This window comes from Mercenaria mercenaria, unplaced genomic scaffold (genome assembly GCF_021730395.1).
Source record: "Mercenaria mercenaria strain notata unplaced genomic scaffold, MADL_Memer_1 contig_3395, whole genome shotgun sequence".
In the NCBI taxonomy this organism is placed as follows: Eukaryota; Metazoa; Mollusca; class Bivalvia; order Venerida; family Veneridae; genus Mercenaria; species Mercenaria mercenaria.
In genome coordinates this window covers 41,597-61,524 of record NW_026461527.1, presented here as the reverse complement: position 1 = coordinate 61,524, position 19,928 = coordinate 41,597, and the positions used below count along the sequence as shown (strand labels likewise).

Genomic DNA, 19,928 nt, shown 5'->3' with positions numbered 1-19,928 from the left:
CCAAGCATTAAAATAAAATAAAAAATGAAAATTGTAGAGCTTTTTCTTACATATAATTTAGTTATGCACCCACGTAACTGACGTGTGTCAGTTGATTGACATCGTTTTTGAGCTAGTCATATTTGAAGACTATCTTATGTCCTTCATCTGGGCTCGAACCCAAAACCGCTAGTACCACTAGCAAGTCAGTTGTCTTTGAGTCTGTGAGCTAATTTTAGCGCACTATATAAGCAGGAACTCTTCCATTCTCGGGCCTTTTACGTTTGTGGAACTCAGAGAGAAGGTAGAGGACATATTATTTAACATTTATCCTTAAAAAATTAATTTCCCAACCCACCACTCCCTGTTGTTTGTGCTTTTGATTTATAATTTCAGGAATCAAGATGACTGTTTTTCTAATGTTTCAATCATCTTTAGTCCGAAGGATTCAGATGAAAACACACGCGTGTAATACGTGGCACAGGAAGTGCTGGTTGCAGTAGTAAACTATACAGACTCAGGAGCTGTGCTCGTGTAACCGTTGTCGGTGCACGTGACATGGCTTAAACGAAAAGATAGACTGATTAATATTAAGTTTAATACATCAGTGTGTACTATATTGTATTTGACTGGCGAAAATTTAACATAACGTTGAACTTTTTGCGACCGACGTCGGAGCAAATCAAATTTAATATTTAACATTTTATCTTAATCAATTACCAGTCATGATGGAAATGTTCATGCCAAGCATTAAAATAAAATAAAAATGAAAATTGTATAGCTTTTTCTTACATATAATTTAGTTATGCACCCACGTAACTGACGTGTGTCAGTTGATTGACCTCGTTTTTGAGCTAGTCATGTTTGAAGACTATTATATGTCCTTCATCTGGGCTCGAACCCAAAACCGCTGACAGCGGTACCACTTGCCTTTACCCCATTTAATCAGATGACTTGTTGGAAAATAATGGGTAGATAATCATTTAATGGTGTAGTGAATGTATGCTTAATTATATGTGATAGCATTAATAACACTTACATTCATATTTGCAAACATGTTGCAGTCACTACTGAGCCACATACATAAATACACATGTCATATTTGTAATTTAGAATTGATCAAAATACATGAAATACAATTCTATTGAGAACTTTCATTCAACATCAGAAAAAAACTAAATGTTGTTTCAGCCGTAATCAAATTGAGAGATTTCAAACATGTTTCAATGTAGAAATGTTTTATTAACGCAGTGTTAAAACTCTTAACTTGTTTGACTTTCCTACTACTAACAAGGCACACTTCATCCTATCAAACTGTACCGACCTACAATAATTATCAAGTTCAAATACTGTTCCGAGATTCTGCCTGCCGTCTGCGCTTACTTGTACTATTACAGAGCCCTCTTTAACGACATCAATAACGTAAACATGACCTTGATCATCCACACATACACCTCTCATTTCTATATGATCTGGCAGATCAGTTAATGTGTATAAGTGATTTCCTGAACTGTCAATAGTAAAGAAACCAATGTTCCCGTCTGTGATATATAACATACCACCGTCATTACTTGTTGCAATATATTTGAATTCATGACCATAACCATCCTCATTATCATTTGCTGTATAAAGAACGTTTTGATATTCACCATCTGTTGTGTAGACAGAAACGGAATCATTGTCTATAACATACAGCTTGTTACCATGACAGGTCACATCCAAACATTCATGATCTGTATTCACTGATTTGGTCAGGGTCAACCCCTCTGATATGTCTACAAATTGCAGTTTCCGACCCATCAGTGCTACTACAGCCATATTAATATCAATATAACACACACCAAAAGGAATACCCGGCAGATCACAGGTATTGAAATCACTATAATATCTATCCATTTTTATTAGTTTATTATGTAAAATATCAGTCAATAAAATATGCCCTGTAGGTAACACACAACAACCTGTAATATAACAATTTCCTTCTGGTTCGATATCATAATCTCGAACAGACTTGACATACCTTATCACTTCCCTCGATGCATTGTTCGGTATTTCATCACAATGACTGAAATTAAATAATTACATAATTAACATCATTCTAATTAGCTCATTAAAGCTCCATCAATTCCTACCTAATCTCATTCATTACCGAAACTTATGAATTTGTAAATGAAATTCTAATTTATATTGTCGTCAGTTTGAACAGTATCAATACAAAATGTACTGTTTATTTTACTGAGTCATGCAACTACTATGCAAAGTGCCTGATATCACTTGCCTGATATTTTATTTTGCTATCAGGCCATTGACCTGATATCAAAATTAAGCTCCTCCCATATTGACGGACTAGTTTTTACATCAGTTTCCTTCCAGATTGAATTTTATTACAGAGTCCAGTTTCGATGTTGCACAACTTTTTTTCTAAATAGATTCTGTAATCTCAACAAATTTCCTTGAATATGGTTGTCTCTAATTTTATCACACAGACAATAGCACTGAATGACGTCATTGTGAAACGTTCATCATGACATCACAGTGTTTACATGGATCGATTCTCGGAAAGGTTTACAATACACTTGACAGTGTATGATATACTTATTCTTGATTTATGCCTTATTTAAAGCATGCACATTTTATCATGTATTAGCAAAAGTATTTGTGTTAATTATTATTCTTGAATCAGTCAATTATAATTCTTGGATCAGTGTGCATTTAGTGATTTTAAAAACTATAAAGTCTGGAACTGGAAGTGAAATTTTCAGCGCTTTGGACATGTAGTTGTCTGAGTCAAATATTTCATGATAGATCTATGGAAATAAAGCATGTTCTGGTTTATTCAAGAGGATGATTTTTGAATTCTACGCAGGTAAGAGTTTATTTCATTGTTATTTTTTACAAGAATATCAGAAAGTCAAAAACATTGTCTGAGTTGAATTCAATATGGCTGCCGTATTGTTTCGTTCAGAAGTTTCAGGGGCGGATGGATTTTCAAATCCGTAAAATATAAATTTAATTTTTTGCTTCAGAAGACATTTTTTACGAATTAAGAGATCGGTTCTCTCACCCCTTCCAGCCCATATCAGCCTCGACCTGATAACATTGATATCAAAAGACAGTAGCCTGTTATTCTCTATGAGTCATACCACTCCGGAAGGATATAAGTTACTAGAATAAATAAGTATTTATTTTTTGAGTTTAACATGATTTTTAGTAAACTGCTAACGTTTGGTCAAGGTACTGTTTAACGCTTTATGAAAGTTCATTCACTAAGAATTTTGATATATATGTCATCCAGCTTATTTTGTATACCTTTACACGTGCAATGACAGATAATTGTTATGCTTTTAGATATAATTTTGTTGGTCATTATATATATCATGTGTATAAAATCTCTATACTGCTGCAGGTAAAATATCTAATGGCACATATGAGATACCATGATCGCAATACCCCTTAAGCAAACACAGCTTCTACACTTTATGATGTCAAGCCATTACTATTAAATTTTGTGACTGACACGTTTTTGTGGAATTCAGATTTGTATCAATCTACGAAATTAATCCTAATCCTATTCATTTTATCTTCTGAAGTTGAAATCCTCGTATTTATATTCCTTGCGAAATCGCCGTTTTGGTTAAACCTTGAATTTTCATGCCAACGAAATTAAATGATTTAACTGACCTGGATTTCCCAATTACAGATTTTCTTAACCCTTATCATGCTGGACATGACTGATTCTGTCTTTGCGACCATTCAGTCAGTACCTATTTGGAAAGCACCCCTTTTTATAGTTAATGTTACTGTCCAAATTGAAAAATGGACAAGTTCATTAAAGAAATTTAGCAGGGTTAGGGTTAATAATCATTTTGTTTATTATGCAATATTTCATGTAAGTTTCTTTTTTCCATATTGCATGTAATTACAATAATGATGCATGAGGACAGTGCAGTTTTGAAAGTATTATTAAAAGGTTATTTTTACACAAAATTAGCTGAGTTGAGAGACATATAATATATAACACAGTGTGACAGGATGGACGTATCGGGGACAGTAACTACCAGAACAAATCAACACCCATTACAATATTTACAAATTTATTTACAGAAAATGATTATGTACAATGAATAAACGAAAAGTGAAAGAAATCTTATTGTAAGAAAGAATGAACCAAAAAATATCTGAGCTTAGTATCTCATTTTAACAGAACAGAAATAAAGTCTAAACACTAAAAGTTTCGTTTTAACGTGACGTGACACAGTTGTTTCCGTTAACTTTGAACTTTAAGTAGCACAAAAATAAACTAGAATGTGTCTATAGGACACAGGGTGTGCCCCCCCCCCCCCCCCCACTGGTACATTTGTCACAAATAAGGGGCAATAATTCAAATGCTACAGTCTTAATGGGTATAGCATCAACAAACATTTTATGAAAAAGATTCATTATTCTAGGCCCTATACATTTTTAGCTATGAGCATCACAAACAAAATCCACTATTCTGCCTATTTCAAGGGCCATAACTCTGAAATAAAGGCTAAGATTTTCAAAAAGAATGCCAAGTGTGCAAGGTCACATCAAGATAAAGACTCCAGCGAGGTTTCCTAAATTTAATTCTAATACTTTTTAAGCCAGGCACATAATTAGGTGAATAAGTGCATTTTTTACTATTTCATGGGCCATAACTTTAAAAACAGGGGATGGAGCCAGCTAAAAAATTAGACGTGTGCAGGTTTATATCATGATAAAGACTTATGCAAGTTTTCAACCATTTATATTAAATACTTTTTGAGCTAGGTGCGTCACAAGGTGAAAATGTACATTTTTTACTATTTCAGGGGCCATAACCCTAAAAATAGGAGGTGGAGCCAGATGAAAAATAGGAGGTGCGCAAGTTCATATCATGATTAAGACTCATGCAAGGTTTCATGAATTTGTATCAAATACTTTTTGAGCTAGGAATGTCACAATGTGAAAATGTGCATTTTTGACTATTTCAGGGGCCATAACTCTGAAAAAAGGGTGCGGACCCACATGTAAAATAGGAGTTGCGCAAGTTCATATCATGATTAAGACTCAAGCAAGGTTTCATGAATCTGTATTAAATACTTTTTGAGCTAGGTGTGTCACAAGGTAAAAAAACGTGCATTTTTGACTATTTCAGGGGCCATAACTCTGAAAATAGGGGGCGTTATGCAGTCACTTAACCATCATTTCGCGGGCACGGACGCACGGACAGTCGGACGGACGCACGGATGCACGGACAAGACCAAATCTATATGCCCCCACCACTCATGGGGGGGGGGGGGGCGCAACAACATATCTTCAAGTAAAGTCCCTCTAAACCGTGAAAACGTTGATTCCGTTTTGTCTCCCTATGATGGTAGGTGTTTGCATCCCTGAGCTGTTTCAGTTGTTGCAAAAGTCATCGTCTTTGCGGTTATGGCACAACCATGGGACGAAAGCTCTGCGCTGGGAAAATCATGTCCAGGAGAGTGAAGACAAGTTAACCGCGGGGATTGTACTTCCGGGTCGTGACATCATCACCAGGTAAAAGTCGTCTGGTGGAAAAAGCTAAAATATATAACATATGGTAAGCACCATAGCAAAACAAATAAGTAAGGGCATAAAACTGCTCCTTTGGGTACACCATACCTCAGTAGGCTCCCATAAATAATACGTGCTACTTATACAAAATATATGTGCTACTAAGTTCATACGTCACGTGATTACAATACGTTACTTATTACTTCCATTACTTCTTAAAACTAATTACTTAAAAGTCTAAAGTTAAAGTATGAAAAAGATATGAAAGATATGAAAAGTTTATGATGAAAAATTATAGATAAGGAAATGATAAACTGCAGCTATTATTTACAAAAACAAAATTCAATGCAAATTAAACGTTTTACAATAGCTGGTATCAATATAATGTCAATTTCTATTCAACAAAACGGACACTGTTTAGATATGCTACAGACTGGAACACAATAATTTCAAATTACAATAAATCTCAAATGCACGGTACTAGACTTGCCACATAAATTTATACATTACAATGCAATGCAGTACCGGCGTTCCATAGTAAACAATGAAACGTTTGATATATGTTTATGACAAAGAGTACTTTACAATTATAATGTTACACAAATTTCAGTACAAATCTTACAGCTTATATAAACGAAACATTTTAGATTCCTCTTTTGAAATAATTTACAAAAGCCTGAAAATTTTAATGAATTATCCTGATATACCGAAACTAGCCAAAATATAATGCCGAAAAGTAAACGTTACAAAATTCTGTAGAATTAACAAAATTTACTAAATAAAAATCGTAATTCAAAAATTATACAAAAATCTAACAAATAAATTTCTTACCTGGATCGAGCATAAATTTTCTACCAAGAAAAATCAATGTGACGTAAATACGTCTAATGTCGAAAATGGTGTGCACTAGGCATACCTAGTCTAGTCCAGTCTATTTGTAGGGTTATGTCCGGCCAAATACTAAATTTCATGGGACTCACGACAAAGGCGTGTACTCCGACTATTTGCATTTCCACGGGAATTACGATATAGCCGGGAAATCTGACTACTTTGGCGCGGATTGGAATTGGACAATTTAAGGCCCGTTATATTGGTTTTGGGGATAAAAACATAAATTACTGAAGTTTTTAAAATATCAACCTTCTTATTACTGAACCGAATTTAACAAAATTTACATGGAAATAAAAGTTCTGAAATACAGAAAAACATGAGAGGTATTTTATGCGTAAAATCTGACATTTACCTCAATAACTCAATAATTTACAAAAAAGATGATACAATACCTGTATTTAAACTACAGATACATTGATGCCCGTATGTCAGTTTGTGATACATAGATATGATCAAAAAAGATTTTGTTTCATCAATTCTTCGCAAATACAATTCCAACATATTGTAATTTTCTGACTAAATCTAAACGGTTTCATAGCTATTTCTATAGAAAAAAGAAATGCATTCATTTAACATAACCAGTGTTCCAGGTCTCTCCCTACTGAGCTAGGCACAGGAATTATTTACCTCGCAAGTTAATCATAATAAGTACCACATCAGTTGACGATGTAGTTGTTTACACTTGAACAATAACTATCCTTTACCTTATGTTCAGAATGAATTTATATTTGTTGACAGTCGACACGAAAATTCTATCTGCACCTTATACAGCGAGGGATAAGGATAAAACGTAATATTAAATTTATTCTTACATATGTAGAAATAAAATTAAGAAGACACAAGATGTGTATTCATATGACACAAGATCCCACACTTTCTGTCACTGTACAGTGTTCCATGAGTCTATATGAATATATGCAACAGAAACTTTTAAGCACTTTATGTATATTCTTCACTTAGACAAAGATCATTTGTCTGGTCTGATTGAGAGAAATCCAAAACAGACACCAAGTGCACAACTTGCTATATAACAATCAGCTTATGTTTTATCTGGTTTTGCAGAGTATATTCCAAACCTAAACTCAGATGCACGAATTCATATTTATAGGTTATTACCTTTGTATCGGGAAATATGCACGAGTTCTTCAGCGGAATTATTGCGCGACTTTAGGAGCGCAATACTCTTTCGCTGAAGAACGAGTGCATATTTCCCGATGCAAAGATAACAAGTTAAAGCATACCAAAAGTTCCTTCTAGGGCATATCTATATAAATATAAAATGATCATCTTGTAAAAGTTTGGTTGCAACGTCTGTTTTATACTGCCAAAAAATTTAAAGTAAGTATTTACGCTAGTTATTTAACATAAATTGTTAAATCCAACAACAAATTAAATCTGTTACCACTTTCAGTAGAGTAAATACGGCAATAAGACATTGACCCGGTTAATCAATAACTAGAGGGTCGCAATGGGGTTTGTTTTCATATATTAACTATGCATTTCAAGGTAACGATAATATTTAGTTGTTTACATTTAAATTTGCTGATATATGTCTATCTGGTCGACTGAATGTATGTAATGTTCCTCAAGAATGGAGGAAATAACATCCTCGGATTTAGTAATATGTAATCCACGGAACAGTCGCCTCAATTAGGAAAGAATAGTCTAACGTCAGAGGTTATTTCTAAGGTCACGGAGTTTTATTGGCCAGCTTGTAATGACAACAGCTTTCGGTATCAGAAGCTCAGTCAGGTGTGACTTATTGAACTATAATATTCCTTCTCAAGAGAAGGAATAATAACCTTTTTATTACAAACATATCTACACGTATAAATATTATGTAAATATCATAAATATATTCAATAGCCTGAATAGGATTGACAATATTTAACTAAATAGAAAAATAGTGCAACAACACACACTGAATTACGTCACGCACCCGACATGAAATTCAGGCGTCAGTGTATGGAAAATATTGACGTTTCCGGTACCAGTGTAACTTAACGGGGGATAGAAACGAGTATGTAATAAGCTGATTTATATTCTTACATGGTTTCATTATTCTAGGTCAAATATTTTTAAAACATATACAACAGAAACACTTTATGTGTATATTTCACTAAGTCAAGCATAACTCAGGCCTTGCTGAGTTAAATCTCTAACAAAAAAAAAAAAAAAAAACAAGTGCACAACTTCACACGCTAGATAACAATCTTCTAATGTTTTACAACTCTAAATCAAACACTGTTTGAGATATATGCAATACAAACTTATATGCCCTTTATGTATATGTTAACAATATCAAGGGCCATAACAACGAATCGATCGACATAAATCCAAAACTAAACCCTAGTTGCACAACTTCACGTGCTGAATAATATTCCTATTATGTTTATGTTACCTATTAGGTTAAATAAGTTATAACAACACTCATTTTTATGGGTATTTTGGACTAAGTCAAGGCCCGTAATTCTTGTTAGCTAAGTAAATCTCAAACAAAACCCTAGGTGCTGAATGATATTCCTATAATATTTCAAAATCATAGTCAAATACGTTTCGAGATACATGCCACACAAACTTTAAGACCATTTTTATCCATATTTATCCATATTTATGACTATGTCAAGGGCCATTACTTTGGTCTGACTGTGTAAAATCCCCGTTTAAATACTAGGTGCACAACATATAATGTTGAATGATAGTCCGGTGTTTGATGATCCTAGTTCAAATATTTCTTGAGATATGCATGACACAAATTCATAAGGACGGACGATGCATCTCTAAGTGCTCCTCCCCACCCCACTTCCTAAATCCCCAAAGCTTTTTCTTTTGGGGTGCAAAACAGCATTGAAAACTGAAACTGAAACTGAAACTGTTTTATTTGATTAAACGCCTATTTTTACGCAAAACATATTCAATGGCGTTTTACAAATACATAAAAATACGACAAAAAGTAAGATATTTAATGACATATAACATAAATGAGCATAAATACCATTGTGAATAAATTATTTAGTAAGCATTAAAAAAGATCAGACATCAGATAAGATTAATAAAATATTAGAATATTAAGATACAGTAAGACAGCTGTTTGTTATTAAGTAAGAATAAGTGGGTTATTGCGACATGTCCAGAAGTTATTACAAACAACTGTATTTTGTACATGTATTTGTTATAATATAGTTCATATTCGAATGTATTTACACAATAAAATCATCCAGTTCACGTTACTTCAATTTCTTAAAAATTACAGTCACAGTCTCTAAAAGAGTGCAAAGTAATTTCCAAAATAATGAGCTTTCAACTTCTTTTTGAAAACATCTATTGTGTCTGAGTTCCTTATTTCGAGAGGCAATTCATTCCAGAGTTTAGGTCCAACAGTACCAAAACTTCTGTCGCTGAACGTTTTGCGCTTGTTGAAAGGAACAACAAAACACCCAGTAACGCAAGTTTCTTGTCTGTGTTTGTTTTATGAGAAGTTCAGAAAGATATTCTGGAGAGTTTCCAACTGAACAATTATACATGTAGGTGAACATTTTGAATGTGATTCTGGCTTTGATTGTTAGCCAGTGAAGGTCATACAGCGCTTGCTTGGAACTGTCATATTTTCTTCGATTTAGGACAAGTTTTGCACACATGTTCTGAATTCGTTGCATTTTGTTTACTTCGCTTTGAGCAATACCATACAGAATGACATTACAATAATCTAAATGGGATATCACCAATGACAGGACAAGGGTTTCGGTAGCCTCTTTGGTAAGATATTTCCGGATACATTTTATTCTGAAGTAGTTGAACATTGCTGTTCTACACTTCCGTTTTACATGCTCTTTTAGATTCAAGTTTTCATCCAGGAATGCACCTAGATATCGAATAAAGCTCACTGATTTCACTTCATCACCTACAATACATACTTTGTCAGTTGAACACTTAGAGAGCTGTTGCCTACTACCAAACATGATGAACTCGGTTTTGGAAGTGTTCATTTTAAGCTTATTTTCATTCATCCAGTTGTTGATTGTTTTAGCACATTGTTCAAGTTCTCGTATTGCCTGGGATTCTACTGTTGGAGATGATGGTTTAAAGCGTTTATTAGCAGTGTGGTCATCCGCAAAGCCGTAAACTGAAATCGACGGCGGAATAACATCAAACAGTGTCCCCGCATATGTCAAATATAGCCACGGTCCTAAGCAGCTCCCTTGTGGAACGCTACAATTTAACTGGCGTGGAAATGACATGGCTGAATTGACACTTATACGACAACTTCTGGGGCGCAGATAGGAATCAACCCAGCTCAGTGCTGTTCCACGAACGCCATACTGCTTGTTTAACACATCAACAAGAATGTCATGATCTACAGTATCAAAAGCGGCACTGAGATCGATGGCAATTAGCGCCGTAACTTCTTTCTTCTCCATAGCATCCAGTAAATCATTTACAAGACGTAACAGTGCTGATTCAATGTTACATTATTAATAAATTTTAATAATCAAACATCATTGCTATTCAGTACAATTTATAATTTATTAATTTCTGTCACTGTTTATCATATATTACAGCGTTAATAAGGCATTATTGACTTTTTTTACTACATATGTCTTTTTTCATAAATAACTTCCACCTACAAAACTTCAAATAAGTCTGCATTTACTTTACAATTTGAGTACTTTGAAATTTACAATGTCAATTAACCTTAGGATTACAAAATATATTAGAAAGTGTCAGCATTATTGAGGTATTCGGGAGCAATGTATATGTACAATTTACGAAGTATAAAAGTAGAAGTGTGTCATTCCTACTGAAAAGGTCAGCCATATTATGTAACGAGATACTTAAAAACATTAAACAGCATTACTTCCCAATTCCTATTTTTAACGCTAAGCACCAGGCAGCTAGGCAATCGGCAGCCATTATTCAAGAAGCTGGCGGCTCACCACCGGTCTCTCTTCAGTAACAACACCCGCCTCTGACGGTTCGGACCTTCGACCTCCAGACTGCGGGGCAGGTGGCTTATCTGTTAGGCCACCACTGCTCGGTATAGTTATCCATCTGGAGTGCTATGCTTAACTGGCTGTATTCTATATTTGCATGGTTTGCTATGTAGGAAATGACTTGGAGTTTTGCAACCTGCACGAGTTTTGTTCATTGTTTTAAGACATTACATTTTTGACAGCAAGACAATGTTCTGACGTTTGAAGGTACACAAATTGTCTCCGTTATATTTTGCAGTGCCTTGGCTAAATGTTCATGGAGATGGTGTGTATGAAGTTTTATTGGAATCCCTAAAATGTGTAAAAAAATTGACTCCAAAAATTTAGAAGACATGAGGGTATATGGTCCCGACCAGCGTTCAGCAAAAATAAACAAGAGCTGTCGGAGTACAGCAACGCTCGACTGTTCAACAACCTTGTCAAATAAATAAATATTAAAGTCGAAAAAGGAGCATCATTTTGTAAAATTGCCAAATAGGGTTATGAAATCTGTAAAATGCATATTAGCTCATGACAATGGACAGTTTCAATCCATTCCCATTAGTGGATACTGAGATACCAGCTTAAATACTAAAAACTTAACCAATAACTGCTTAATCGAAAAAGGAGCATAATTTTGTAAAAATGCAAAGTAGAGTTATGGAACCTGTGCAGTGCATGTCATATTATTGCAGTGAGCAAGTGTGTGAAGTTTCAATCCATTCCCTTTAGTGGGTACTGAGATACCAGCTTACATATAAAAACATAAACAAAAACTGCTAAGTCGAAAAAGGGGCATGATTTTGTAAAATGCAAAGTAAAGTTATGCAACCTGTGCACTGCATGTCAGATCATCACCGTGAACAAGTGTGTGAAGTTTCAATCCATTCTCATTAGTGGGTACTGAAATACCAGCTTACATACAAAACCTTTACCAGAAATTTCTAAGTCGAAAAAGGGGCATAATGTGTGAAAAATGCACAATAGAGTTGTGAAAACTTTGCAATGTAAGTCAGTTTATCACAGTGAATAAGTGTGTGAAGTTTCAATCCATTTTCATTTGTGGCTACTGAGACACCAGCTTACATACAAAAACTTAACCGAATCGGGACGCCGACGCCGACGCGTAGATGAGTCCAATAGCTCTACCTAATCTTTGAATAGTCGAGTTAAAAATTGTCACGCAACTTAAGACATGTGTATGTAGTCGAGTCACAAACTTTCATGTGCCAATTTTGTACATATCTTGCTTAACCCAAATAAGATAATACCTTTTTACCCAATCTGAAAATATTATGTCGCGCGTATTTATTCTTCACAGTATTGTTGTGTGTTAAGTTTCATTTTAATCTATTTAAGGATGCAGAAAGAGTTTATTCCCGTAGAGTATAATACCAGGGTTAACAGCTTTTAAGTCAAAGAGAACAAATATCTGTAGTAGGGGAGACCGGGGCAAGTCGGAACAAAAAATATTTATCGAACCGCTCTGTGTATTTCTAACACATTCGGCAAATCAGTTATAAATATTTCAGCAATGCAATGCAATATCTTTAAGAATATTGGCTCACTTCGTATATTGAATGAGTATTTATCAAAATACACTAGTCCAAAGTATTCCAGGTGTGATGTTCCAACTTGCCCCGTCGTCGGGGCAGGCTGGAACGCGGACAGGTGTAAATTGGAACAGATTGAACGGGTGACCTAGTTCTTGACCCCACATAACCCAGATTCGAACTTGACCTAGATATCATCAAGACAAACATTCTGACTAATTCTAATGAGTTTCAACCTTAAATCGTGGACTTCGAACAACCGTGAAAATAAGCCAGGTACATCCGCTCTTTATTGTTATTATGTGGATGAAATTTCATTTGAATCTCTTCACATGCGTAGGAGTGGCTCGCACCACAAAGTTCTTACAACTGACCAACAGACCAAACGATCCATAGAACGTCGGATGTATGGTGACATATTTCTGCCACGAGATAGCTAGGTAGCTATCGTGATAATTTAGAAATTTTAAAGCGAAGTTTTCTGAAAAGAGTATCTCAAAAGTCGAAAGTTTTCTGCAAATATTATTGCGATAATTTACATTGTTATCTTGATACTTTTTGCGTAAGTGCTCTCAACTGTCATTTATAAGCTAGAAAAAGAAACCTTGATAGATCTATTTCTAACCTTTCTGAAAAGTTTCCTGAAAAATTTTGACCATATTATCTCGTTATGTTTTGCATTTATTGCCTAGAGCTGCCATTTTGATATCTATAAATAGCATCCTACTGCATCAATGGAACACTGTTGAACCCCTGTAATTTAACACTGAGTTTACCACCGTCATGCAGTAGATACTGTAGTATGGCGCCAATACCTGTTACTGTGAAATCATTAATATTCGTGGAGGAGTAATTTTGGTGGATTTCGTGGTTGACTAAATCCACGAAATTTAATCCCAACGAACAAGTAAAATTCCCATTCATTTTATGTTCAAAAGTTGAAATTCACGAATTCATATCCCCACGAAATCGCCGTTTTTACCAAAACCACGAAATTTCATGCCCACGAAATTTAATGATTTTACAGTAATTTAAATTATTGCGATAATATTTTCAGAAAATTGCAGAACTTTCCTGCAAAGTTTAGAATATTATCGTGATAGTTACCAAGCATCTCGTAGCAGTTTTGAGCATTAACCATTGAATCTCAGATAACTGAACATATTCATACAGAAAAAATCGTAATAATAAAGTGCAAAATATATCATGCTTTGTTTTATTTTTTTATTCATAAACATATAACACAACATAAAAAAAGAACGGGGTCACCTACGGACCAACACAGTTAATGATATTTTCATCAGAAATGATATACTCTATTTCTAATGTCAGGTACGTTAACAAAAGTTTTATCTTTGTCAATAGCAGTACAATTTTGCAAATGAGTCAATTGGTGTTTTTTTTTTATTTTGTTTTAATATACCCTGAGAAAAAGACATCAAACATTTTGTATGTTTCATAATTTGTTCATTTGGTTTTCATGTTAACTTATGTTAATAAGGATTTACATTGAAAAATTGTAAAAAGCAATTGTTTAATTCATTTAACTGCTGTTTTGATAGTTAGTTTTCTGGCTTCTTTATTTAAAAACGAAGATTAAACATTGATCATTTAAAAACACATATATGTTAATATCTTAACATATTTATGAACAATTTTTAAATCGCTTTATAAAGACTGTTATTGTTAACGTACCTGACGTAAGGTCATACAAAAACAAAATACCTAAATTGTAAAAATATGCAGCAAAGTGACTAGAAAAATCATCTTCATTGATGTCGAATTAAATGTAGGCTAAAAACAACATATTAACAACTTTCAAATCTCGCATTAACACAAATTACAATGATATTTTAACGTACCTGACCTTAATGTAGTTTTGGCCAGAAAGTAACATATAAATTCAAAAGGAACAATTTTGATTAAGCATTTTTGTAATAATTTACAAATGCTTGTCAAAACACGGGTAAATTTACTGTTCACTACCTGAAAACTTCTTGTAATGACTAAAGTATTTATGTTAACGTACTTGACATATTTATCTATGTTTCTTAATAAAAACTTCAAATTGTTAAACACATCTAACAGTTACTTAAATTGTTACTAAAATAAACAAACGCATTTCCCAGGCATATTTACACTTATATCATCTCGTTCCATGAAGCTAGTTACGCGTTTCTTTATCCTTTCTCTTTCTAGAACCTTTCTTCTCATCGACAGCAATTAATCGTTTAGATTTTGATTTTTTCTATACACTTTGTGCTATGCCTGTTTCTTTGCTCATCAAGTCAAGACATCTGTACTTTCTAATGTTTCCACTGACTATATTAGCAACAACTCTTCTTTTCTTTTGGGTTTTATTCTTCTTCTGTGATTGTACTTCAGCAATCATAGCATTAGCCATTATAAACTTCCTTTTTATCTTTGTTGGTACCTTTCTTGGGGTAAATAAAATCTGGAAAGTAGATCCCTCGGAAGCACCGAGAACAGGCAAAAAGTGAAAATTGCAGACTCGGTTTGATTGAATCTGTTCATGAGCAGTAATGGAAAATGCAACACTGCCCACGCCCCCCAGCACCGGCTTAAGCAGTATTCAATCTTCAAACCTAAGTAAAATGAAATCAATGATCCCGAAGGACCAGAAAATATAACAACACTGAGATGAAATCAGGGCGATTTTTTATGGCCGCCACACAGCACTTAACACCCGCTGTTGTGAAGTTAATAAAATCTGGGAAGTAGATCCCTCGGAGCATTATTCTGAACGGACAACAAGAAACAAAAGTAGTCAATCAATGATAGTAAAAATGGGTTTCTGTGATCGTTTCCTGGGCTCAAAACTCATTTTTACTATCATTGATTGACTACTTTTGTTTCTTGTCGTCCATTCAGAATAATGCTCTTCATGGCTCTTTGTTTGTGTCTCACAATTTTGGGTATTTTCCTCTCGTTCTCGATCTTTCTCTTGTTGTATTTTATTCTTTTTTCTTTCTCCACTTTGTCTTTTCCATAGCCTGTTTTTCTTTCTAAGTTCATTTTGTTTATGTTTATCTAGAGCGTTTATAGGTAATTTATACTGCTTAGTTTGTTGCCTTTCTCTCTTCAGAAAATCTTTATCTTGAAGCTTCTTCCTTTCTCAATACTCCTTTTGGTACTCGGCTCTAGTCTTGCCCATCGCCAAGCGCCTGAAAATATATGTCAGGTACTTTAACGAATGGGTCAGGTACGTTAAAAAATATTTACAGTCTTTATTAATAAAATCCGGAAATTGTAGGGTTTAAATTTCATGATGAATTAACTAAATGATGTTTATATTTTCTTTCAAAACAATATTCATATATAAAGAAGTATTTCTTACCTTCATTAACCTCCATTCAAAATTCACTCTAAACTTCCTTCAATTTGAATGTCTACCGCACTGAAACTCTTTGAAACCACGCGTTTCCGGTGGATGTTATTTACAATTAATACGAGAATGTACCATTTTTACCGGAAAGATGCAAGTATTTTGGCTTAATTCCCGTTTTAGAACGATGCTGTACACGTACCTGACTTTAACGTTCCTTCTTTGAGTCATACAACTAGATTTTACAACATAAAACGATTTATTAAATGCTTATCCGTTGGTCCTATTAAGTTTTTATACAAAGAAATTCAAATCATTTGAACAATGGTTACAGTATAAATAAATTATTCACTGAAATCTTTAACGTACCTGACCTTTTTTATCGTAACACTAACAACTTTTGGAAATCCGAAAATCTATTACTTTTATTTAATCACGGGGAATAGTAAATGTCTTTCTAAGATAAATTTGCATACCTAAAGACTTTTTATGCACAATTTTAAAATTATTTAGCGAGTATTTAGTCACAATGTATACAATAAAAAGTCTTTTAACGTACCTGACTACCGATTTTGCGACATTCGAAAATCAAATTATTCCGGCACCTCGGATCAATTATACGCGCGTGTAATGATTTGTCGAAAAAAGCAATCATTTTAGAAAAGATTAATATCAATTATAGTTCTTGATTCATGTTTTAACTTCGTCTCTATCATATGATTTTAGTAACACCCACATTTGCGACAGCTAATTTTGTCTATTTTCGTGTTATTTTACATGACAAATTTGGCAAATTAAGCTTCCTGAGGGTTAAAAAGAGTTTCCGATGGTGTCCTTACACTATTTTTGTCTTTATAATTCATTAAATATTCTTACAAAAGTCTTCATATTAAAGAAAACCGTCGGAGACATGGAAAATATTGAAATGGGGAGTTATCTGACATTCAGTGTAACGCGAAATTTTGCGCTAAAATATTTTCACAAAATGTTATTTATTGCGGAATATTTTTCAGAAAAAATAAAACACACATTTCTAGGAAAGTTTACATTATTATCGCGATAGCTACCTAGTTATCTCGTGGCAGAACTATGCCACCATGGTACGGACGGCACCAATGTTCGGGGTATAAAATTAAAATGAAACTTTACTTATATTTACTATAAAATGTACATTAGTACATAGCGTGTTTTATATAGTTTTAGTATTTTATCCAAGTTCGAATTATGAAGTTACATGTTCATTTTGTCAATAATGTTTAAAAAAGAAATATGTATATTTTGCATTTAAGTCATTTGTTTAATTGCTTTTGTCAACCATGGGGAACCTACACCTGCGGTGGACACCGCCGTGGGGTAGGGGGCACTCGTGCGTTGCTCATTGCGCAACACAGAGTGTGCTGCCATGAAGATGGTCTGATGCGACCCTCTCTTGGCGGCTTGGCACTTCCGCATATGTGGTACATACGGTTCATTTTACATTTTATTCAATTCACATATCAGTTGTATACCTCGGCCAATATTGTTATCTATTTATGACTGTTTGCAAATGTCTTTAGTGGTTAGTCTTAATGCATGTATAAGATATTTGTAAAAAGTTTGTCAGTGGGTTGTATTGTTCTGTATAACTTGTAAAATATCAACAACGTATAATCTATGATTATCATGTCGTGCAGTTATTATAGAACAACATGTTTCTCCATTCGCAAACTATGACTACAATTTGTTATATGCCTCTTTTTTATTTAAACACTGTATGTGTTTATCACGTGACCATGAAACAATTCGGATCTGTTTAATTATGAATATTGAATATAGACTTTTTTATTGAATCAATCTCCACATTGCCGGTGGTCTAGCACTTTCGTTTTCGATTCCTAGACTATCTATATTTTGGTCTGATTAATAAAACAACTGTTTTGTCCCTATATTTGGATTCTGTTCCGGAGTTTTGCATTTCGTTTTTTTTCCTTTCGATTTTAATCGCAAGACCGGGCACATTCTTTCATACATTGGGGGCAACCCAGGATACATCAATTTAATTTTGCTTATAAAATTGTTGATATTCTATTTATCAATGAATTGAAATCGCACAGTAATAAGCATTAATAATGAATAACACTATTTCATAATAAAGACTTCTCTTCCAATTTAGCTTTAGATTTGCATTAACAGTGAAATGTAATTGCTGAGCGTACACTCTTTTCCTGATGTACGATATCTCGCTATCTAAGCATTTTAATAGCATGTTATTTAAGAATACTCATTTATTACATGTATGTGTTTAAATGCTTAATATTATTTTGTTTATTTTTGTCTTTGTTTATATGTTTGTTGTTGTCATACTGTAAATATGTTATGCTCTTCAATAATGGAGGAATAAAAGTTATCTAACTATCTATCTAACTATGAGCAGAATATAGATTTAGAGTCGGAAAATTGACAGAAAATTTGATTAAGACAACTAAGAGATGAAATATAAATTTAATTAAAGTTACTAAACCTTGTTTTATCTGTTTGTAATCCATTTTGGACGTTGTCTGAAAAACAAACGTATATGTATTCAACATTTAACTCTTAGAATTGCATTAATCTTTGACAAGGAAGACATTATTTATTTTCTACTGCATGAACTATTGTATCTATAAGTTTAATAAAACTGTAAAAATAAATAGAAAGTGCAAGAGGTTCAACTTAAATTTAAATATTACAAACATATGTGTTCAATGACCTATTTTTCATTATCTGATTTGTCCGTTAAAGTAATAAATAGTTTAGCAACACGTATATCAAACCAGCAAAGTTGTAATTAAAGTTTATTTGTCCACTTCGTTTCCTTTGACCGTCTTTATTGTGCATTTCTGCATATAATACACAATAACACAGATCTGATACATGTCTCTTAGAAAGTTAAATATCAAAGTTCTTAATTATAGTACTTCACGTATCATTTATCCTAAAATGAAACTGAAAATAGAATTTTAAAACTGAAAGATAGATTAACTTCGTCAGTTAAAAAAGTCTGTAAGAATACCTGGTTTATGTTTCTCCATCTCCTTTGCACGAGTGCCCGCCATGTACACAACGTGATCTAACAAAGGATGAGTCGGCATGTTTGCTTCCCACATTCGAAAGACCTCCGTTTCCATCGTAATAATAACGGCAACCTTCTTTTCCTGTACAGCTGCAAACAATCTGTCAAACTGCATGTACCACTTAGATGCCTCAACTTTGTCGAAGCCCATACCAGCCAACGGTTTGATAATTATCACAGGTCGCAAAGAAAACTTAACATACTTCAGTTCACCTGGATCCGTTATGACGAGAAAGTTCTCTTCTCCGTTGCTGAGATCGTATAGTGGCAGCAACTGAAACGACAAGCTTGTCATCCCACTTCCGGCTGATCCGACGATGACAACCATACTATAATCTATAAACTTATTTTCAGCCTCGGCTTTGACTTGTTTGTTAACCATCTTACTTGTGTAGTTCTGACGATATATTTTAGAATACTCTGAATGAAAAACAACATCAACTATTTATTTCTTAATCGCGCCTGTTTGTTATTCTCAAACTTTAAACTTAAAACAATCTAAAATTATATCTAGAATATCATAAGATTCTAAACCTAATACACATCATTAATAATCA

The 19,928-nt window shown here is 33.8% G+C and overlaps 1 protein-coding gene across 1 annotated transcript in view; it reads right to left on the bottom strand.

Annotated features, from left to right (window-relative positions):
* Positions 1-949: 949 nt before the first annotated feature.
* Positions 950-19,928, bottom strand: part of LOC128553030 (uncharacterized) — a 33,059-nt gene continuing 14,080 nt past the window's right edge. The window contains exons 6-8 of the mRNA XM_053534136.1: positions 19,312-19,791; positions 18,781-18,817; positions 950-2,044 (exon numbers count right to left, since the gene is read on the bottom strand). Of these exons, the coding sequence (XP_053390111.1) occupies positions 1,222-2,044; positions 18,781-18,817; positions 19,312-19,791 (1,340 nt within the window). The 3' untranslated portion in view covers positions 950-1,221. The remainder of the gene's footprint in view (positions 2,045-18,780; positions 18,818-19,311; positions 19,792-19,928) is intronic.